Source organism: Sinocyclocheilus rhinocerous, unplaced genomic scaffold (genome assembly GCF_001515625.1).
Source record: "Sinocyclocheilus rhinocerous isolate Xijiao unplaced genomic scaffold, SAMN03320098_v1.1 scaffold975, whole genome shotgun sequence".
NCBI classification, from domain to species: domain Eukaryota; kingdom Metazoa; phylum Chordata; class Actinopteri; order Cypriniformes; family Cyprinidae; genus Sinocyclocheilus; species Sinocyclocheilus rhinocerous.
The window spans coordinates 1,279,063-1,303,701 of NW_015628726.1; the positions used below are offsets into that span (position 1 = coordinate 1,279,063).

Genomic DNA, 24,639 nt, shown 5'->3' on the forward strand with positions numbered 1-24,639 from the left:
GGACAATGCCACAGGCCCTTGGCAGGGGGAGTACCTGCTCAGGTAACCAGACACTCGGACACCCCCACGAACCCATCGCTCGCAAAGCCCCAAGCCTCACATTCATCCTCAGAAAGAGCAGGTTAAGAGGAAGGACTAGTACAGAGTAGACTGAAGTGAATTCTGCAAGTTTTTAGTTGATAATTAGACAGGGATGTGTTTGGAAGTTTCCCAAATGCATTCATGGAGAAGGTTATTGGAGTTAGACTTGCTTATGTTGCTCTGAAAAACATGTTGAGCCTATGAGCACAACTTAATCACTTGTGGGAAGGTCTCTGGAGGTCAATATTTCTTGGATCTTTTTGCGTGAAACCATGGTAAACCATCAAACTGCGATGGTATCCTGAAATGGTTTCGTGTATTGGGATCTCATCCATAAACTGGAGCTTCAACGTCTCATTGGACACTGAAAGCTTGTTTCATCAAGCGTGATGCATGGGCTTCCGTGCTCAGCGCTACAGTACTGTTTCGGTGGTCCTCCAGATGTTTCTGCTGACTCTGCTCCATACCTGGACCCAGAAATCTGCAAAACTGGACCAGATCCGGTCATGGGCCTGGCTGTTCTCACTCAGCCTGGTCCAATAAACCCTGTGAGGACTGATAGCCAGCCTTCTTTTAGCTGCGTCTCCATCCAGACCAAGACTAACGGGACTAACGGAACTAACTCCAAAACCAAAGAACTGGGCACAGAGAACCAGGACACATTTAATTCATACCCAAGCTCAGAAGGGCTCTCAGAGGAAGACGATGCCCAGGATAAGAGCCCTGTTGTGGACACAAAACGGCCACATATTCCCCGTCCATCTATCATCAGGCCACAAAAGGTGAGATTTGCACTCAACTTTTAGCTTGTTTAGGTATGGATGCCTATTTCTGCCACAGAATAAAAATAAATAAATAAATAAAAAGGTAATTGCAACTTTTTATCACAAGGTTTTTAAGGTTCAGTTTTAAGTTTACATCTCGCAATTCTGAGTTGTTTTTTTTGCAAGTCAGAGTTGCAAGAATTAAACTCAGAATTCTGACTTTTTCACAATTCTGAGTTTATAATTCTGAGCTTTTAGCTTCTAGAAATAAAATCAGAATTCTGAGTTCATATTTCACAATTCTGACTTTTTGGGGGGGGTGGGGGAGTCAGAACTGGATTAAAATAAAAAAGGTAATAGCAACTTTTTTATCTCACAATTCAATGGCAGAAACAGGCTTTAATAATTTAGCTTAGCTGGTTCATGAAACTGCTAAAGCTCCTGAGATTCTACTAAGATCAGTTGTTCAGTGAGTGAAACTGCTTCATAAAAAATCATGAAATCTCTTGATCACATTTGGATTCCCTATTGAAGTTCGGTTGGGAAATAATTCTCTTTTTAAAAGTTACACTTGAATTGGCAAACTTTTTTTTCTTTATATGGCAGATAATGTTTATGGCAGAAATTGTAAGAGTAGTATGCTAGTATGCAATTCTGATGAGTTATGTCACTGCCATGAACCATGCTACTTGCTAGTCAGTAGAAGATGCTATTGGGGGAGGGGCATTCTCATTCTATAGCGCATTTGATTGGACAAAAATCTTTGTGGAGCAAGATGATGTCTTCAATATTCTGGTGCTTTATCCAAAAAGAGCTAGTTGTGTCCCAATTGACGTGCTAAACATTGGCACGTGTGATATGCACTATACACTACTGTCTAGCATATGTATTTTAGAAGGTTATTTTGTAATACAGCATCAGAGTCTGATAACCCTCCCCCTCCACTATGCAAGGAAATTTGTGACAATTGAGTGTCCAACATTCCACACTTTGTTTTTGGTTGAATAAGTGCAGAATTTTTCTCGTTGGAATTTTCAGTCAACACACTTTTCACACTCTTGACTACAAAAAGTTGTAAAAGTACATGAATTGGGACACACTATAAATCTGAATGCAGATGCCTTAAAGCTAATATGGACTGATTTCATTAAGGTCTTTATCGGGAAGTGTGTGTGTTTAGACAAGCCATTTAACACAAGTCAAACTGGTTGCACTTTAGCTCTTGTACTTAAGCTAAAGTTCTACTTGACCAAACTAACATCATCTATCTGAGTTCAATCAGATGATCACCTTAAATAACCACTTAAAAAATCACCTTAAATTTTTAGGCCTATTTGATATGTTTAAAAGAATTAAAGGGGTCATATGATGTTGCTAAAAAGAACATTATTTTGTGTATTTTGTGTAATGAAATGTGTTTATGCGGTTTAAGGTTAAAAAAACACATTATTTTCCACATACTGTACATTATTGTTTCTCCTCTATGCCCCGCCTTTCTGAAACACGTCGATTTTTACAAAGCTCATCAGTCTGAAAAGCGAGGTGTGCTCTGATTGGCCAGCTATCCAGTGCGTTGTGATTGGCCGAATACCTCAAGCGTGAGACGGAAATGTTACGCCCCTTACCATACTGTGATACCTTGTCCCGGCCGGAGCGACGAGACAAAAACATGAAAACCCTGTCTTTTTACGCGTTGCATTGCATCGCGCCGCGTAAACATAAAACCATGTCAGCATTTGTGATCGGAGAAATTACAAACAACAAGTCCTACTCTACACTGCCCAAAAAACTAGCTTTAAATATAAAAAAATACAGTTGGCTTGGCCTTTTAAGTTTAACTTAATTGTAAATTCCTGTAAAGGTTAGGACTAGCCTAGTCTGCTATTGAGATTTATTGAGGTCTCAGTCCATGAACAAGACTTAAAGGCTTCTCATTAGCAATGCTATTAAACTTGTGTGTGTGTGCGGGTTTCTGGCTTCTAAAGCAATGTTTTGCTAATTTAAGCATAGTCTCACTGTGAATGCATTTTCTGATTCTAATAGGCAAATTTACTAATATCATTAATATCACTAATATCAGAAGAACAGTCATCGTTCAAACTGCTTTCTTATGCACAACACAAAACAAGATATTTTGAAGAATGTTGGGGACCAAACAACACGAGACCCCAATTGAATTTCATTTGTATGAACAAAAAAAAAACTGTTTTCCTTTTTTGTGTTCTGCAAAAGAAACAAAGTCATACAGGTTTGAAACAACATGAGAGTGAGTAAATGATGACATAATTTTTTTTTTAGGTTATAATAATCCTTATTGGATAGTTAGATAGTTTTCTACTGTCTAAGATTAAAATATGAAGAGGTGAGATAAAAGATTAAAGAATAAGTAATATACATATCATCATATCATAACTTTCCATTATGATAGTGTTGATTTGGGATTATAAATAATGGATATTTCCCCTGTCTGCTGTCTTTGACGTCACACTTAAGTAAGATCGCTAGTGAAGTGCTATGTGTTTTGTGTCCATGAGCAAAGATGGCAGCTTTAAAATCATGCACTTCCAGAATGTCATGGCATTGAGATGAATGGGAATGCTAATGGATAGCTCTCTCCAGGTATTGTAGAGCTCCCTGAATGCTTCTTGTCCCACGTCATCACTGCCCATAAATCCAGCATCCTGTCGCTCCCTGAGGAAGATTGATCTTCCTTGTGTTTGGCCTCTAGGTGAACAGCCTGTCCTCCACATACCATGCTGTGTCAGGGACAAGAGTTTTTTCCCATTCTTTGTGTTTCAGTTTGATTTAAGCGAAGTCTTCTCTAGAGGCACACACAAACTCTCACATGGTATTGTAGTAGCAGCCAGTGCTGACAGGAGTGCTCATGTTGAAGTAATATGTTAGTATAAGACACCTGGCACCCACAAAGATAGGTCAGTTACGGTCTCGAGTTCAAATGCAGTGAAAATGTGTGTACGGTCAATTAAAGAGAAGTGGGGGATGGATGCCATTAAAGGGCTATCACTTTTCAACGGGAGCCTCTAAACTGCTGCATATGTGTATGTGTGTGTATGTGTGCACTCATGAAACATGATTCAGAGATAAAACCATGCTACAGCTATCAAGTTTTCAAGCCCTGTATATTTTGTGCATCATATAATAGCCGTGAAGTGACTATTATATAACCCCCTAACTGAATATATGTTTTGTGCGTGTGTGTCATATGCACATAAGCCTATATATCCAATTTTTTAGATAATATTGTACAAATGCACTCCTAATTAATATTCTGAATAAAATGTGAGTGGTGCTAAGGTGTTATGGGTGGTTGCAAATGATTTGGTCACTAATTATGGCGCACGTTCCTCTTTAATACTGATTGATGGGGTTTTCTAACCAGTTTTATATGGATTTATTTTATTTGTATTTATTTAATTATTTAATTCTATCACTATCTGCTAAAGTTTAATACTTTCAGTTAGAGGTCTATTCAAATCATTAACCACATGAGCAATAATAATAGTGATGCGACTTGCAAACACTTCTGGAAACATGGAACCACAGAAAGATTATCATAAACTTTAATTTGGCCCCAGTATTTGAAAAGAAATCTGAGTGTATGTGAGTGTGCAAGATGTTTTGTGATGTTCAAAGGAAAATCCAGATGACTCCAACCACACCGCCTATATCTAGGCTACAGGAAAAAGGAAAAGCATGTTGAACAAGGGGAAAGCTGAATGTGTGTGTGCATGTGTGCAATGGCTTGTGTATGAACTTCTGAGAGCCAGTTTTTAGAGTTTTGTTAACAACGTATGTGTTTGGCAATCCTCTGCAAATACTGAAGTGTTGTCGCGAGGTCGACATGTAGAAAGTAATATTTTTGATTGAATATTATGAGGGTACATACATTGTAAAAAAAAAAAAAAGACAATTTATGATACAGATTGCATTATTCCATTAAACATTAACAAGAATTGACAGTTTTGGAAGAGACAAGAAGGAAACAATTAATGAAATTTGATTTTTTTTTTTTTAAAGATGTGAACACAAATAAAAATCAAATTAAATTTTTTTTTTGTTTTTATATTAAATAAGGAAAAATTGTGATGCAAAATATATTTTAATGAAACGTAAATTAAATCTTCTAAAATGTGATGGAGCAACCTCTGAGTAATAAAATATTCTGGAACCTTCTTTTTTGCATTTATCCAAAGCGACTGTACATGTAAAAATAAAGGTTTTTATTGGCATCCATGGCTCCATGAAGAACCTTTAACATCCATAAAACCTCTCTTTCCAATTGGACAAGTTTTCTTTATAGTGTAAAAAAAGGTTCTTTAGATTATTAAAATATTCCTCACACTAAAAAAATAAGTGGTTCTTTTAGGGACTGTTCACTGAAAAGTTCTGAAAATGGTTCTTCTGTGGCATTGCTGTGAAAACACCCTTTTGGAACCTTTATTTTTAAGTGTAATCAAAAATGCACATTTCATCAGTTCATGTATTCACTGGGAATCGAACCCATGACCTTGGTGTTTCTAGTGCCATGTTGTACTGTTTGAGCTACAGGAATGTTGAATTTGTAATAACTGGCATTTAGATACACATTTGTTTAAAGGGGTCATATGATGCGATTTAAATTTTTCCTTTCTCTTTGGAGTGTTACAAGCTCTTGGTGCATAAAGACACATCTCCTATTATATTTGTTATGTAAAATTATACAGCAAGTCACTCTGGAATGCAAGTTTCCTTCCTAATTCTGGAAGTTATAGTCCTATTTTTTCATTCAAGTCATAAGTCTGGAAAAAGAGTCCCGTTGACTTCTAGCAGGAATGTAGGATTTTTCAGTCTGTCTTCAGGGGACTGTGATTTATATGTCACTCAGGGTCACAACATTAAAATGATGTGTTTAAAGCTGATTGACAGTGTCCTTGTTTCTCTGTGTGTTCTGGAAATAGGAGCACCCAATCCAGGACAGCCTGCCAGTCAGAACAGATTATATTGAGCCAGAGGATGGACCGTTATCAGGTACAGAAAACACACATACACACACACACTCCAAGGACAGAGAATTACAAGGAGGCAAAGGATGGACAGTTATCAGAAAAACAACACAGGTTTCCTCTCCGAGTTGGAGATTTGGAGAGGAAATCTATTCAAGTACACAGTGGAAAAAGGCAGAAGTTCTGCAGCCTTTGTGGAAAATATAATCACATGGAATCATGGCCTTGAATTTTGGGCTATCTGCAGCATGATGCTTTGAGTGCTGACCGAGTCTGCCACTCGGTCAGGGACCTTTAATAAACAAGGGAAAACTCATTTAATTTCTTCTTCAATATCTCATTATGGCTGGCCTGTGAGAGGATGTTTTATGGCAGCGTAGCAAGACATTTAGTCTGTCTGGGTGCCGTCTGTCTGCAACTCAAACATTGGTTAAAAGCAAGAGCACAACCCTGCAAAACCATACTAACATATTGTCATTGCTGAAATAGTGTTTCAACAGCATTTTCAAACAATATAGATGTAAAAAAAAAAAAAAGACATTTTAGTTCATTTGCAGTTTATAAAGACTGAAAGGCCCTGATATTAGCTATAGAAAATCCTTTACAAAAGTCATTTTATAATTTGCCCACTGCGACCAATCATGATTTGTTTTTATATCGTAATTGCTAGCTGGAGGCAGCTGGTGTATACATTTAGGGGCAGATTTATTGTACAAAGTTTTGTATACACCCTTGTGTGCATGATCATTGATATTTTTGGTCCATTTTGCCAAAAGTGAAAGACTAAACATTAAATGTGTATTTTTTTAATGAAACATTTTCACACTAAAACCTAACAAGCATACTTAACCCACAAAACTCCACTTTTGATTTCATGGGGTTTTCCACAGAAATGTTTGTAGATTTTAAGTCAGTTCTGATTCTTTTAGCTCAGTTCTCATATGATGGATTCTTTGTGTGTGTGTGTGTGTGTGTGTGTGTGTGTGTGTCTTGCCAAACTGCAGGGAACAAAAGTGAAGCATTCACGCACATATCTGTCCCATCCATCTGTATAGACCTTTTAAGTCAATTCATGCAATGTAGACAATTGTGACTTTCCAAAGACTTGATTAACACTCATCAGTGATTGATAGAAAACAAGCAAGTGACATTATACACTCCATTTATGCATGTTTTTTCTCAGTATGGAGTGTGTTTGTGTGTGTGTATATGTGAGCATGTATGTTTTGGAAAACATGCTGAAAAATCATTAGTGGCTTCAGCACTGTTAATTCAGTGGAACAATAAACCACTAGGGACAAATAAGTGAAAAATGGAATAGTTTAAGCAAAGATATGACCTTGTTTGGACATTTTTGATTCAATTATCACTATTTATTTTATGTATTATTTTTTTATTTATAGATATATTAGATACCTAAATAGATTTTATATTTGAAGAAGAAAATATATGTAATACTTGCCTATGCACCATTTACTGTCGCAATGGGTGTTGTAGGTGGGTGCCATGGCAATACTGTAGTGTACTATGCAGTCGCAAAGGTTTTCTGTGTGGTTATTTTCAATGATATTCTGATTTCTAAAAAATAAAACAAAAAAAAAGGTGTGTGACATTGCTGAATATTAGAAAAGATTGTGGAGATTCAATAAGATAATACTTTCCTATTCTTTGTACTTAAAGGAATAGTTCACCAAAAAAATGAAAAATTGCAGTGAAATGGGTTCATTTATTACAAACACAGATTTTTGCTTCACAAGACATTAATTGATGGACTGGAGTTGTGTTCATTACTTGTGGCTTATTGTGATGTTTTTATCAGCTGTTCGGACTCTTATTCTGACGGCACCCATTCACTGCAGTTCTGGTATCATTGGTTTATTGGTGAGCAAGTGATGTAATGCTACATTTCTCCAAATCTGTTCCAATTAAGAAACAAACTCATCTACATTTTGGATGACGTGTATCAGTACATTTTCATTTTGGGGTAAACATTTCTTTTAATGGTTGTTTTTGAAGATCTGCATGAGTGTGTGTGTACGTATGCACACGTGTGCAGGAATGCGTCTGTGCGCGTGTTCTGTCAGAGGACCAGCTGATTCAGCATATTTATTGTCAGCTGGTCGGTCGGTCGGTCAGTCAGGCTGCTCTCTATTGTTTTCTCCACTTCTGTCCACCTCCAGTGCGTCACATGTTTGGTGTCCCCAGAGGACCAGATCTGGCCTACAAAACCTTTGTTTATGCTGCATGTATGAGTGTATGTTTGTGTAACCTTATGAGAGGAAATCAGTGTGTGCTAGATACAGCAGACATCCTTAATTCAGTGTTTCATTTTCTCCTTAAACAACCATAAAGAGAAGGCTTCATTCCTCCTTTACTGCTATATATACAGTAACGCAATAAATGTGTTTTGCTTTCTTTGTACATATGTGTTTTATGTTCAGCTCTGCGTTAAGACTCCAGTGTCATGCTGCAACCACGCCTACATCTTCTAATGTGTGTTCAGCTCTTCATCCTGATTGATTGTCATCGATTCAGTTGGCAGGGTATTAAAAAACCCTATACATCATTCACCTCTGCAGTGGCTCTGCTCTGCACCAGCCTCCCCATTCATACCAATCAGCTCCATTAGCTAAGTGCCCGGAGAGTGCACAGACTCGGTGTGTGACTATTTCAGGACAGAGTGACAGATACAGCCTAGCGAATTTTAGATTGAATGCTGTCTTTGGAAAAACTGAGTGATCAATCAGCTGTAAATATGTCTTCGTGTTACTTAGGTCAGTCAGCTATATATATTGTGCATTCAGGATGACAGCAAGCCCTCTGGATGTTCTGAAATGAAGCAGATATTTGTGTGTGAGGTCATTTCTGGAAGACAATACTTTACATAGCAAACATTTAAAAGAGATATACAAAACATGTAACAAGTGGATGATAAATGCTGCTCAGAGGTTACAATGACAGTTTATTTGATTAGATTTTTTTTAATCATTCAATTATTTTAATCTCTTTGTTTAATGAAATCCACAACTTATGTTTATGGAACACAAAGCATAAGCAAACAACTGGTTATTTACATATAGCAGGCAACAGAATGTTGGAGGTTAGGAGAATGTTATAACTTCAAACCCAAAAGGAGTATTCTGTTTACATGAAGAAAACTTTCCTGACTAATGAACAGAGAAAGTCAGGAAGTCCATTCTAGGAACGTTCTGAGAACCAAAAATTAACGCTACCAGAACATTCTGAAGCTAAAAATTGTTAGCTGGGGACTGAGCTGTCCCAGGGTATTGTGTAATGTGATAAATGGGACTGGGATACTACAATCCATTATGTTTATTACAATAACTGATTATTTACAGTAATAGTGAGTGTGGCGGGATGCAAACACAAACTAATGATTTACTGAAGCAATATCACATGAGTGTTTTGTGTCGTATATCAACACAGCTGTGATTCTGTCATGGGCAAGCTATTGTATACATTTATAAAGTTCAATAAGCAAGAACTTCTATTGTGTAACTTACATTTTAGACATAACATTGCCAGCTGCTTTGTCTGTTTTGCTCCGCAAAAAGTTGTCAAATAAAATAGCAGCAGAGCTGCTGCAGCACCATAGTGTGCTTTGTTTCTAAATCGGTTGAATGAATCATTCAAATGACTCACTCATAAAAACAGTGGCTGCATTCGGAACAGCGTACTGACATACTGCTACTAATTCTGCAATATCTGTATTTGGGAGAAATAGTAAAAGTAATACTGTAGGCCTATGTTAGTATGCTGGTCAGCCAGTAACTTCAATGAATAAACATTTTTGAACAAATCGGCTGGGTGAATGATTCAAATGACTCACTCATGACGTATCTCATTCTTAAATGAATGAATGATTCAGTGATTCTCTCATAAAGACAGTCACTTGTCACCACCTAGCGTAACAAAAGAACCTGCAGAATGAGTGATTGATAATCCCCACCTCTGAAGTACAGACCCGACAGTCTGTCTGTAACACAGACAAGCAGAGAAATACAAACAGTGTTATATATTATAGGCCTACATGTGACAAATATGACAAGTCCAAAAAACAATTTAAGGATCAAAACACCCTCTCTATGTAATTTTCCATTATAGAATCTACAGGTTAAGTAAAATGAGCTGGAAAGCACTTTTATGGTAAGCTGTGATTTGACTTTTAAGAGCACCTTTAATCATATTCTGGCAGTATTATGGCACATGATCAGCATCAGGGTCATAATATGATTATGTCAGAGCGTGCTGCAGCAGGGTCATCCAGAAATGTGTGGTGCCGCCCATCCTGCAGCATGACTCAGAGATGGTTTATTAGATTAAAAGAGGCTGAGCTCCTCATAAGTCGCCCATCGTCTGCCCAGCGCTCATGGTAACAACAGGAGAGAGAGAGAGGTGTCACATGAAATTGATTGATTGATTGATTGATTGATTGATTTTGGGCTGTGCATGGCATCTCTTTACACAGAACATCACATACTATTGCGCCCATAAATCTTTTTTTCAAATATACACAGCATAAATTCATATTGATTCTGCATGTAACAAATAAATGTATTTTAAATTTAAATATATCACAAATTTAGGTTTAAATTACACTTGAGCTTAAGGAAATAGCATGCATTTTAGGTTTCACACAAGTGATTCAAGAATTTTCTTCATCTGACTCTTTCTTAAATAAATAGAACTGAACTGATCAAATATAACAGTGAAGCTGCAAATGTAAAACATATGCATGACATTCATGTTACCCTGTTTTATTGCTTCGTTTAATTTCTTTCTGTGCATTCAATAAAAACACAGTTTGACTAGTACAGACTGACTTGTGGTTTCATGTTGGAAAGATTTTTATGCTTTTAAAATATTAAAGTAACATCAAAGCTTTCAAATATTGCATTTTAGACGAAATACACATAAAATACAATCTTTACAACAATGCAAAAAACGCACAATGCAATGAACTGTAATCTAAACAATAAAATACATGCATCACAAACAAATGATAAAGACTGCATTACCCACTGAGTATCCAACACACTACACACTTTCCTCATCAGGTAGCACAGCTCATTTAGGGAAATATAATATATTTAAAAAAAACACATCTAGTCAGGTATTCAACTCAGTTTCATTTTCCCAAGAGCACATGTAGTCTTCCCTGGAGTGTGAAACCGCTCAAACATCTGTGACTCTGTACATTGCAGACACGAGCCTCATTAAAACTTCTTCTTGCAAAAACTCTTTGCAGATGTTATATTGCGTACTTTTCATAAAGTAAAGTGCCCTCATTCCAAATTAAAGGAATTGTTTATCCAAAAATGAAAATTCTGTCAACTTTCCCTCATGTCAGGCCAAACACGTGTGCTTGTGTTCTTTCCATGGAACACAAAAGGTGATTTTTTTTTAAAGAATCTTCACACAGACAAATTCCGAATATTGTTTAAAAGTCATCATAATGTATTTCCAGGACCGATATAAACAAATACAGATGTGTGTCAGTTTTGACTGAAATACATTGACATGTATTGACATCTGAGAGGTCTATATTCTGTTACAGCACATTGAGGAACATATGACAATGCTGTTGGTCAAGCCTCTGAAGCAGAGATGGCTCCATTCCAGTGGAAAACACGTAAAGATGAACTCCCAGTGTGACTGCACTCTGGGTGTATTTTCCTGTAAGATGTAATCTTATTGGTAAAGTGCGGCCCCAGTCCCCAGTCAAAGTAGGTCACATACATTCACTATGGCCGCAACTATTTATTTTCAGTGTTCTGCTATGTGGCAATAAGCCGACCTGATCAAAGCAGACATGGTTAAAGTTTAAACTCTATATATTGTGCATGCACAAGTACATGAAGTTCAGGGACTTTCGTGGGGATTTTGTATTTGGACATTATCTAGTTGTCTATCTTATGCATGAAAATTAAACATAAGTAAAGGCACAGTTTTTTAATCGTCTAATCATTAAGAGAGTGATTTTTAAAAAAGAGTGTTTTTGCAGCGATGCCATAAAAGAAAATTTTTTGGTTCCCCAAAGAACCTTTCAGTAAATGTTTACAATATTACTTAGTGTGAAGAACATTTTAATAATTTAAACTAAAAACCTTTTCTACTATAAAGAAAGAGTTTTTTTGTGCAAGGGAAAGGTTAAGCATTCTTCATGGAACCATAGATGCCAATAAAGAACCTTTATTTTTACGAGTGTAAAAAATAAATGATAAAGTCTGTTTTACTGGTGTGTTCAGTAAAAAGGGAATGTACACTGATCTTCAGAGTGATGCCTTTAGGCCACTGCGATAGAGGAAGCCAGAGTCATTACCATGGTTTTAGAAAACTGTCATTTCCTGTTTAACAGTAAACAGGTGGTTAGAAGGGTCACAGGAAATCAACCACACAGAAAATATCAAATTAATAATGCAGATGGACTGGAGTGATAATGGATACATTATATTATACTATAAAGCCAAAAGCTGCTCAAGAAAAACAAACGTGTAATATATGACCTACCTGTAGCCTATTTCTTCTGACAAAGGTTTGATTATTGCTTATAAGACCAAAAATGTTGTATATCTGGTTGTAAATTAATATTTTCTGCCAGCTGTACAGAAAAAGTGAATTGTTCAAATCTGATTCCACTTAATTAGGGGATGAATAATAATAATCTGACTACTTCTTGTATAAACACGTTGTACTAAAAGAGTTTTTTCCCCTCCTAGTCCCTCTCTTTTCTTAGGGCTCAGAGATTGCAAAAGAATGGCTTTGGGATTGACTGACTTTTTTTTCCACATCCAAACATTGGGACCCCTCCCATCTTCCCGTAACTTCTCCACATTTGTTCCCCCGAAAGTGTGGTGGGACTGAATTCTAGGTAACCTCTTGAGCAGTTATGACTCATTCCCCTATAGTTCTATAAAGGATCTCTCACATGAAGCATGGCAGTGGAATGCACTGCATTCCACATCATCCTGAAACTAGTTCTGGAGGGAGCAGCCATTCAAAAACGGACATAAAAAATTAATTGTAAAAAATCTAATATTTTATTTATAAGAAATACGTATATTCTTAAGATATAGTGAGTCTGTAAAATATTTAATTAAATTTTAATTTAATAATTTAATTTATGAAATTATTAAGTGACTTAGAGTGTACAGTACATCATAGACTTGTAATCATGTCTGCAAATAGTAGCCTACACACAGACAAGAGACAGTATTATAAAGTCATGGTAAGGATAATTACAGCTAAAAATAATATTAATTTTTAGAAATTATATTAAGTATGGTAGTACTTTTTATTTATTTTATTTTTTCTAATTTTTTTTTTTTACAGCAAATATGTTTGGTAGTTTCGTAAAATCGAGTTTTTGCTTTTCGTCTCTGTACCATCTCTTTGGTGTGTTCTTGACAGGAAATTGTTTCTGTACCAAACTTTCTGTGTGACACAACTGTCATAGCGTTTCTGATGCCTCAGGTTTGTCTCTCAATATTGAGAAATGTGTACTGTTGCCTATCCACTCTTGTCCAGAGAGCTCTATTGCCTCAATAAATGTCCAGACTGAGGTGAAATATTTGGGTTTAACAATATCTAAGGATGATCGTAGGATAGAGGAGGTTAACATTGAGAAACGTGTCGTTGATATGAAAAAAAGTCACTGGCTGACCAGAGATCTCACAGTATTTGGAAGAGTTATTCTATCTAAAGCTGAAGGTGTGTCTAAGTTATTATATCCTTGTCACTCTTTGTTTATTTCTGACAGCAATATTAGGAAGGCCAATTCAGTCATTTTTCAATTTATATGGAGAAATAAAACGCATTATTTAAAAAGGTCCCAGATAGTTAAAGAGTATAAAAATGGCGGATTAAAAGCCTTATTGCCTTACATGTATTGTGGATCCCCTTAAGGTTTGATGCTGATTGTTATTGTATTTGATTTTATTCTATGCTGTTACCTCTATGAGTTCTTGTATTCTATGTTTAATAAAAAAAATAAAAAAAAACAAACAAAAAAACAACTGTCATAACGCCCCAGCAACCGGATGTCCGGTGTTTTACACAGACAGCACACGTTCCACACGAGCACGTGAATCAGCGAGTGGCCATCGAGGGCGGGGCTGTACTGGAAAAAGGGGGTGAAAAAAAAAGCAGAAATCCCGTCGACTGATGGGGGTAGTGGGGCTTTTGGGGTCCAGACTCAGTCTTTGCTAAACCGATTATTTTAATCCACATGCAGAAACCAGTGAACAAAGTAAATTTATGACAGCTTGCTATTTAAATGACTTGTTTGTCTTTTGAATGATAAATGAAGAATGTTAGAATTGAATGAAAGTGGAACAGTCACATAAAAATGTAAATTCTGTCATCAATTTTATTTTTATTTATTTTTTACTTGATGTACAGTTCGTTTGAGAAGGATCTTTAATGAATTGTTTCTGATTTGTTCACGAACTGAACTGGACGAATCTGTTCCGTAAACAGCACGCTAGAAATTATTCTTAAACAGAGTTAAATTTGAGTCGCACAATGCTACAGTATGACTCAAGATTCAGAATATAAAGGAGTCGTATTGAAGTATGTTTGATACTTTTATAGTGAGGTCGTCTCCGTTTTTAAGGCTCTTCTGTCACCATTTATTGCCAGCGCATGGAAGAGACCAACCAGGACAGAACGTAACATTTCTCTCTTTGTGGAAGTAAAAGAACAACACGAGAGTGGGTAAATAATAACAGAATTTTCATTTTTGTGTGAACTATCCCTTTAATTATATAGTCGCATTTGCTTTGTGTACGCTGCACCCTTAGTCTCCGCCCACAGATACTGCGCCACGCTTAGACCGTTTTCGGGGTCTCCCCTGCTGATGAATAATCATGAGGGGAAATGGGCGGAGCATCGCATGTGACTTAGGCGTTGGGTCATATTGTCCGCCCGCCCCACTCCAAGTATTAATTTACATTTCTAAGGGTCCTGTCTACAATTGAACTGTTTCCAAGAGAGAAATAAACAGATTTAACATACACACCTTCATAACAGGAGAGATGAACTGATGCCTTTCCTTCTTCTGCGGTTCATCTGAAGTCACTTTCCATAGAGAAGTATCGCTCAGGACTGATTTGAGGTATGTGTGTGTGTGTGTGTGTTTGAATGTGTTTCTGTTTTCAGGACGCTTTGCATCAAAACGCGTTATTTGTCGTAGTGGAGATGAGACGCGCGTTATTGGAAACAATGTTTATACACACAGTCGAGTGATACATTGATTATATAGTAAATGTATCAGACAACAGATCAAACAATGAGCAATAGAACAATAAAACGCTCAAATCACGCGCTTCAGAACCCAGCAGAACAATGGCAAACAAATGTTTGAAATAATGAAAGTAGGCGTGTTTCGTATTATTGTGTTCACAACTTAAAATAATTACGTATTTTTTTTAAATAATGAGTTATTATTATTTTTAATAGTACATTTTATATAAATTAATTTCATTAAATAAATACATAAATATAATAATATATATTTTGTATATAATTCATCAAACATATATATATATATATATGTGTGTGTGTGTGTATATATATATTATTTTGATTACTTATTTCTGTTTTTTAAACATTATTTTTAGTTTTGCATTTTAAACAGTGCTATTGTTTATTTATTAATTTATTTGTAAGAATAATGCATGCAGGTTGAGTTAAAAAAAAAAAAAGTATAGAGTAGTTCAGTCAGCAATTCCAAGCACATGGGACGTGTCATATCTTGTCTTGACATGTCTTCCTCTCTGTAGAACAGTGTCTCATTTACTGTCCAAGATTTTCATTTCAAGTTTATATAGTCTTGTTTATGTGTTAGACCTTCTCATTTACTATTCAAACTATGGGGGAGCTTAATAACATTTGTATATTTCTTAAAAATTTTAATTCACTTTTACATAAATATGTCCAGATGAACACAGTCTGAGCACATGTTTAATAGTGACTCTGACTAAGATCAGTTTATTAGTAAAGATGTTGCAGTATATGTTCAGTATGATCATTTTGAAATGGGTTTTCTGTATTGGAGGGGATGTTGGGGGTAGGGAGGGGTTGGTTCTGACCACACGTGTTTGCAATTTGGAGGCAGTTTTGTCAAACGCCTTACATCTGTTTTTTGATCTTTGAACCAGTCCCCCACTAGTGCTAGTGAAGTCTTCCCATTTCTGTTTGCGTATCTCTTCATCTGTTTCTTTGTCAAACACACTATCATTCTCTGTGTGTGGTTTACGTTCTGTATAACCATGAATGCGACACAGAGAAAGTGAGATAGAGAGAAAGACAGTCATGACTTCAGACTTCCCGTACATGATGATGCTTGTCCCTTGTGGACGGGTAGGACAGTGGTGGACATCTGGACACTGTGAGTCAGCAGCATGCTTGGGGTCTAGACTGAATTTTGTCTACACTGCATATTGAGTGCATGCTGGCGTGCATTTATATGCAGCATATTGATTAACCTAATGAACATGTTGCTCTAGAGGAACTTCTTTCTCTTGTGGGAGAGTGCCACTTCTGTACACTTGATACGCATTGATATGGATCTTTGTTTTGGTCCGTATGTTCACATGTGTGTGTGTCTCAATGTGCTTTGTTCTGTTATAGCAGAGCTGCTCTTTGACAGCTCTCTTTGTTTCTCCCTTGTCTGCTCATTTATAACTAACACCTTTTCTTGTATCTCATATACATATTATAAATTATGATAATACATCATTTCAATATGACTGCATATGTCACACAAAGGATTCTGAGCTATATCTGCTTATTAAAGCATGATGCAATATTCATGTAGGTTTTGAAATCATAAAGCGCAGAGTGCATGTTTATGTTCTTTGTTTCTCGTTTCCATGGTTTTCCACGGTGATGTTGACACCCAGGGTCTAGATTTCGAGTTGTAATGTTAAACGGCTAGCGTTGATGTTTTGAAGAATGGGTCAACGTTGAGATTTGATGTTTGGTTGATAGTTTACGGCGGGAAATCGCAGAACAGATACTTTGCATTCCTTATTTTGTCAGATAAAAGTGCATGCTGTGTTTTTGTTGGGGCATGAAGAAAGAGTTTTGCCCCGAACTCGTTATTAATGTCTCAAGAGTCTTTGGCGTAATGTTAGGTGAGAGGCAGAAGAGAATGGAGAAATTAGATGATACGCGGTTACATGTGTGATGCTGGATAATGGTTTGTTTTTAATGAACACATGTGTAGAATATCTTGTGCATTTTGAGTAAGAGAAATCATCAGTGGGCAAATAAATCTGGGTTAGGATGGGATTAATTTTGCGTAACGTTTAACAGAATCATATTTGCATCATTGAATTTAAATGGTTTTCATTTCAGATTTGAATTATGATGTAGGAAATTGCATGTTGTTTTCTTTTTGTCATCTTGTGGTTATAATTTGAGTAATGTATGGCATCATAAAGGTCTGTGTCTAATAGGGATGGGCGATATCTTATCGTTTGCGATATACCGGCAAAAATTCTCCCCATGATAAGAATTAGTCTTCCCGCGATAATAACGATAAAGTCTAGTTGTTGACATATTTCTGTGTGCCACACTTCTTTATGTGACCAGACGTGGTTTCATATTACAGAATGATAGTATTATATACAGTGATAAAGGCCATGTTGATTAACATTGCATTATAAATATACTTTCCTTATAAAAATACCCAAGATTGAAGAACGTGATAAACCATATATTTTGTGCAATCGTATGTTTATTTTCCTCAAGTTTCATCAGTTAAAATGTCTCTATCTCCGTTGTGCGTTTTATTCAGCGATAACTGGATACCTTCCTGGAGCATACCCTATTTGGGGTAAAAATAGGAAAGATAATACTTTTCTCTAAAGAAACAGGATTCCCGGAATTATCGTCATTGATATTGTTATCGTAATAAATAGCAGAAATATCGTGATATATTTTTAAGCCCATATCGCCCATCCCTAGTGTCTAATCTGTAGCATTTGCATGTTGTTTGCCCATGAGTTTAGGTTTATGTTTGTGTGAATTATAGATCTGTAGTAGTGTAATCCAGACACGGACAGCTGTCTGTAAATCCTTTAGTTTGATCTGACCAATAGCTGCTTGGCATTCTGTTGCTGACATTGATTCTCCTCCATTTAAATCAAACAAAGAAACATGACAATCAATCAGATACCTCTTCTTCTCTTTTGCCCCACGCGGTCCAAGAAAGCTCACAGGGCACACTGAAGGCTGGACTAATGGATACTCAGTCTGATTCATGACCACAAGATAAATGTTAGATCTAAATCAGGATGTCACAGACTCGAATGAAACATTCTGTCTTGTGGAACATTTCATATTGTCCTAATAGAAGCCCAAAGTGCTTGAGGGGTGATGTGCTATTGTAAATATAACTAGATATTCTCTGTTTTGTGAAGAAGTGTTGCTAACTAATGATGATACTGCGTGATGTGATGTTTTAGGTAGTGGTAGGGTGTTTTAGGTGGTTGCTAAGGTTGTTGCAACTCACTAGGATGTTCTAGAGTGTTCTAGGTTGTTGCTAGGTGGTTGGAACTTGCTAGGATGTTCTAGGTGGTTGCTAGGATGTTCTTGGTGGTTGCCAGGGTGTTCTAGGTGGTTGCAATTCAATAGGATGTCCTGGATAGTTGCTAGGGTGTTATAGGTGGTTGTAAATTACTAGGATGTTCTAAATGGTTGCTAGGGACTTCTAGGTGGTTGTTAGGGTTTTCCAAGTTGTTCTGTTTGCAACAATGTTCTAGGTGGTTGTAAATTCTTAGGATGTTCTAGGTTTTTACTAGACTGTTCTAAACAACTGCTAGGATGTTAGGTGGTTGCAACTTAATATGTGACCCTGGACCACAAAACCAGTCTTAAGTCGCTGGGGTATATTTGTAGCAATAGCCAAAAATACATTGTATGGGTCAAAATTATCGATTTTTCTTTTATGCCAAAAATCATTAGGATATTAAGTTAAGATCATGTTCCATGAAGATATTTTGTAAATTTCCTACCATAAATATATCAAAACTTAATTTTTGATTAGTAATATGCATTGAACTTCATTTGGACAACTTTAAAGACAATTTTCTCAATATTTTGATTTATTTTGCACCCTCAGATTCCAGATTTTCAAATGGTTGTATCGCGGCCAAATCTTCCCCCGTCCTAACTCACTTGTCCATAGAATTAGTATTTTCTGTACAGTGAATGGCACGTAGTGCACTTTATAGGGGACAGGGAACGATTCAAACAGTGTAACTATGCTTTCCATTGAGGAAAAAAAGTCGTCTGGTTTCGCGCTGTGTCACGCTAAGCACCGCACCGCACACACACTCTGCTCCGGTCCAGAGACACAATAGCACAGAGCGGGAGTCGGCGCAGACCACAAAATGTATCGGAGCTATTTGAATTCTACACAGAATGCTATATTTTATAGCAATATGGATGAGATTGTGGCTGGCATACCTTGTCAAATGCGGCTTTACGGAGCTCAACGGCTCTGAACGGCTCTAGCCCAAGCTGTGATATAAACTATTGTATTGGCTATTTTAAAAAGGGGCGGGGCTGCTTGATATGTCCCGCCCTGTCTTGCTGTTTCAGTTAAAATGACGTCAACACATAGTAACGCTGCGTGTTTCTAAGCATTTCAGGGGACTTTTAAAGGCAATTTCCTCAGTATTTAGATTTTTTTGCACACTCAGATTTTGGTGTTCTAGGTGGTTGCTACAATTTTTTTAGGTGGTTGCTAGGGTGTTCTAAGTGGTTGCTAGGTGGTTATTTACTCCTGTTTTATGAACTGCTATGCAACGATCGTTGGTATGATCACTCTTAAAACAAGCTGCATGATTTGAGGTATTAATGTCCATTGCACAAATGGTGCAGAAGTTTAATAGCTAGGGTTACTTGTTTGTTTTATATCTCTAACCCTAGTGAGAGCAATAAAGTGGTACTTCCCTTGTATAAGCAACAGTAATAGTGATACTTCCCTTATCAAGCGACACTAACAAAACCTGCTGTCTGTTTTTAAGCAGACACAAATGCCATGCAGACACCTGCATTTTTTGTCATTTAGGTTAAATGCATCTGTCTGTGCGGACAGACAGCGCTAGGTCAGCAGTCTCTTTGATAGCTTATCCTCTTCTTCATGAAGGCAGCAGTTGGCTTTTGGTTGGATCACCCCTGTGAGAGGAGTGTTTGCAGTTTTTAGACTGTCCTGTATATATGTCCTCTGTATTAAATTGCTTTCAGTGTAAACACTGAATTTAGTTCAATTTAGTTAAATTTTGGATGTGCGAAATTGTGGATTTTGGTTTTTAAGCCTTTTTTGCCACATTAAGTCATAATAAAATGGAATAGGATAAAATTGCAAATGATGGGGATGGTGATGGGGGGGGGATGAGATTTAGTAATGACGAAAGATAGATTCAAAGTCATGTTGCCCACATGAGCACCATGGATCAATGTGCCAATCTCTGTGTTGTCTGTGATTTTTCATTACTTGGAATCATTAGTTAGTAATCCTTCATGTCACATCCTTATACATGCATTCACATACGTCCCCAAACATACATTAGCACCTCTCACACACCCCTTTAACGTAAGCCCTGACCCAGCAGGTGCTGGCCACAGCTGAGCAGAATCAATGGCCCCTCTGTTCTGCTCACTTTGTTCTATAGCGCACAGTTGCTGGATCCCTCAAATACATACTCACACACACCTGACCCATTCTGGACCGTTGCTACGCCCCTGATTTAGTCCTCATATGGACAGGGGGTTTAACGGTGACCTGAGCATAGAGATGCTGGTTTAGGTTTAGCTTTAAGGGATAGTTCATCTAAAAATGACAATTCTATCATAATTTCCATATAATTAATTATTACCTTCGAGTCATTCCAAATGTGCATGGCTTTATTCTGCGGAACACAACAGAAGATATTTTGAAACATTTTTTTGAAACAGCCAAGATTCTTCAAAATACATATTTTTTTTTGTGTTCCATACAAGAAAGGAAATCATACATTCATACAGAATGACATGAGGGGGAGTAAATTATGACAGATTTTCATTTTCGGGTGAATTATCCCTTTAAGTCAAGTAAGATATTTTGAGTTTTTGTTATAATACAGGCAAATGTCAGGAAAAACAGCTACTGATCTCTGCTCCAGTCAGTTTACATACACATGTATTCAGTCACTGTGTTTACATTGCAGTTATGATCATGCTACAGCAGTTTTTTCATAGTCAACTACTATCCAAATATACATGACACAATGTATAATCAAATATTTACTTACCATGAAATAAATATTAACAATTGTTATTTTTATATTATATTTCAGTGTTTGTTATAAATAATATTCACTCAGATATACATCATAGGAAAGGAAAGATGCTCACAATTCCCATTTCATTCCAGCTTTAAAGAATGAATGATAGAGTTTCAACTTTGTATTTTAGAGCAATTGCACAATGCATTTGTAGTTTGATTAATGTGTATACATCCTGGATTAAATTATTGATTTAGTCCGACTGAAATCAAACTGTGAACTTTATTATTGTGTGGTTTATAGAGTCCTGTATGTCATATATCTATCTAAAGTTTTTTTTTTTGTTAAGATGACGTCATATTCGCTGTGTGTTTATTGGAAAGCCTTTGCAGGTTCATCACATTCCAATGGTATGACATAACATGGTGTTGCGTTCACTGAATGTTGTATTTTAAATTGCACAATGCATTTGTAGTTTGATTAATGTGTATACATCCTGGATTAAATTATTGATTTAGTCCGACTGAAATCAAACTGTGTACTTTATTATTGTGTGGTTTATAGAGTCCTGTATGTCATATATCTATCTAAAGTTTTTTTTTTTTGTTAAGATGACGTCATATTCGCTGTGTGTTTATTGGAAAGCCTTTGCAGGTTCATCACATTCCAATGGTGTGACATAACATGGTGTTGCGTTCACTGAATGATCTCTATTCATGCAGTATCTCTTCCGTAGGCCTCTCTAACAACACAGACACATACACATACACATACACATACACGAAACCAACACAATCTGCAATTGATAATACCAACACTGTACATTCAATTCATTGCGGACTCATTTTACCCTCACTTATGACCGTTTTATACTCATTTGGTGTTTGGTCACAGCTAAAACAGAATCTAGTGAAGACTTGAAGCAGCAAGAGCAGAAAAAGGTGAATAAAAAAAAAAAGACTTGTGTGGTTGGTGAGTGAGAGGAACAGGAAGTCGATTTTTTTTCCCTTTACAGTTAGCACTAAGCCCCCACAGAATTGAGAAAAGGCACACATGAGTGTGTTTAGCAGTAGGAGGTGGTGTGACGGATGTTTGAACACGGATATGTCGACATTGTGTTATCTCTAGCATCTAGTAAGTTGTGACCCAATTCAACCAGTTGACAAATAGTGAGTATATAAATTTAGGTTTATAAAATGTTCTCTTTTTCTCATGCTTAAACCCATGAACGGTTGGTGAGAAGGACAAAAACTCAAGTTAACATGGACAAAAATGTTTTGTTTGCTTGTCACTTTTTTTGTATCATTTTTGACGTCTTATTTTGTCACGGGGGCAGAGAGAGTATAAAAAATGGTCATGGAAAGCTAAATTATGACACTTTTTTTTTTTTTGGTTCAAAAACCATTGAATAACATTGACTGACTGGGAAAACAATGAAATGATTAAAACAATGCATAATATGACTTACGGAGGAAAGACCTGGGGCCTCATGTATAAAACTTTACGTAGATTTCATCCTAAATGTGTGCGTACGCACAAACGCTAGAACCTGCGCAAAATTCCCTTTGTAATACCCAGTCAGCGGAAGATTGTGCGTACATGAATCTCCACCCCTTCTCCTCCCCGAAATAGCCATATATGGAGCTTACGACGCCTAGTTTTAATATGCATAACGTCATCTGCATATCATTTCCATGCATATTTCCATCCATGTGACACCATGTTTAACGCAGTTGCCAGCTATAGCCTACACAACAAGTTAGGACAATATGAGATATGGACTATACATGCGTTTTGAGACATCACTATTCTAATTTATGCAATTTGCCTAAAAGGTAAACATGTATTTTAGAATGTTTATAGCCTATATTTTTATGGAAATAATTTTTTTGAAGTGTATTTAGCTGTCTGACTCACCGCGTCAATAACAAAACATTTTGAAAATAAAATGCGCATATCTTACAGTTTCCTTCAAATTCTATCTTTTAAATATGGTGTTTGTCACAATATTGGGAAGAGCACGAAAGGGGTTAGGCTATCATTAGACTACTGTCTGCAGTCAACGAGCGCATCCTTATGTCTGTCGTTACCATCTGTGTTCCAAAGCCATCAGACGAATCAAGTTCACATCAATGATCATTATTCGTGCAAAGTATTTTCTCAGAACATGAGTTTTGCTATTTAGAACACAATATAAAGCGGAATTGTCATACGCTAAGCAATCCTCGCTGTGATTAAAACATACCACAGGAAAATTGTTTCGAAAGCAGCACATTCACTTCAAATATTTCTGTTTAAATTCATATACAAATGTTGTAATTTCTGGATAATAATTTCATGAAATTTCAGTGCTTAACTTCATTATTCAGAGTGTCATATTTAATCTAAATGTGTATGTCAAATGTAAAACAGACTTTAAAATCATTCAGTTTGCTTCCTTATTTCGCTCACTCCAGTAAAAGAGTGCGTTCGCATGGTCTAGACTCTAGAGTGTCCGTACGGTGCGCACATATTTACGCCTAGTTAATTTTTTATGAATCCCGATATGTGCTTGGAAAATTGCGTTTATAAACGTTATGTATAAACGTTGCGTTACGCAACGTTTATACATCAGGCATACATGGAGACTTCCATTTGTTAATGTGCACTTGCACACATAAATAAGTGCTTCCTTTTCCCAGTATGCAGCAGTGACCTGACATCTCATCACATGACCTAATTCTCTTTTGGGTTACTTAAGGTCAGGCCTTGAAATGCCAGAGGTCTTGCCTTTACTCGGACCGGAAATGAAAATAATTCCAGACCAGGGGTCTCATTTATAAAACTCTCCGTAGATTTCATCCTAAAAGTGTACGTACGTACAAATGCTAGATTTTGCGTACGCACAAAAGTTTTCAGATTTATAAAACCATGCGTATGCCAGAACTTGCGCAAAAATCCCTTTATAAATCCTAGTCAGGGGAAGATTGTGCGTACGTGCATCTCCACCCCGTCTCCTCCCCGAAATCCCCTTATATGGAGCTTACAACGTCTAGTTTTACTATGCATAACCTCATATGCATATCATTTCCATGCATATTCCCATCCACGTGACACCATGTTTACACCATGCGTCAAAGGTACATCACATTAAAGGAACACTCCACTATTTTTGAAAATAGGCTCATTTTCCAACTCCCCTAGTACTTGATTCTTCTGTAGTTACATCGTGTACTAAGACCGACGGAAAATGAAAAGTTGTGATTTTCTAGGCCGATATGGCCTTTTCATTTTCCGTCGGTCTTGGTACACGATGTAACTACAGAAGAGTCAAGTTTTAAATAGGAAAAATATAGAAACTTTTTGGTCATTATTATCTATGAGCTAAAAGTGCTACCGCCAGACCCAGAGATCGGCTGAATGGATTCGAAAACGGTAAAACCGGTAAAACTAACTCTAGGGGAGTTGGAAAATGAGCCTATTTTCAAAAATAGTGGAGTGTTCCTTTAATGT

The 24,639-nt window shown here is 36.7% G+C and overlaps 1 protein-coding gene across 1 annotated transcript in view; it reads left to right on the top strand.

Moving 5' to 3' along the window:
- Positions 1–470: 470 nt before the first annotated feature.
- Positions 471–24,639, top strand: part of LOC107738407 (uncharacterized) — a 43,089-nt gene continuing 18,920 nt past the window's right edge. The window contains exons 1-2 of the mRNA XM_016550174.1: positions 471–863; positions 5,804–5,873. Coding sequence (XP_016405660.1) covers positions 471–863; positions 5,804–5,873 — 463 coding nt within the window. The remainder of the gene's footprint in view (positions 864–5,803; positions 5,874–24,639) is intronic.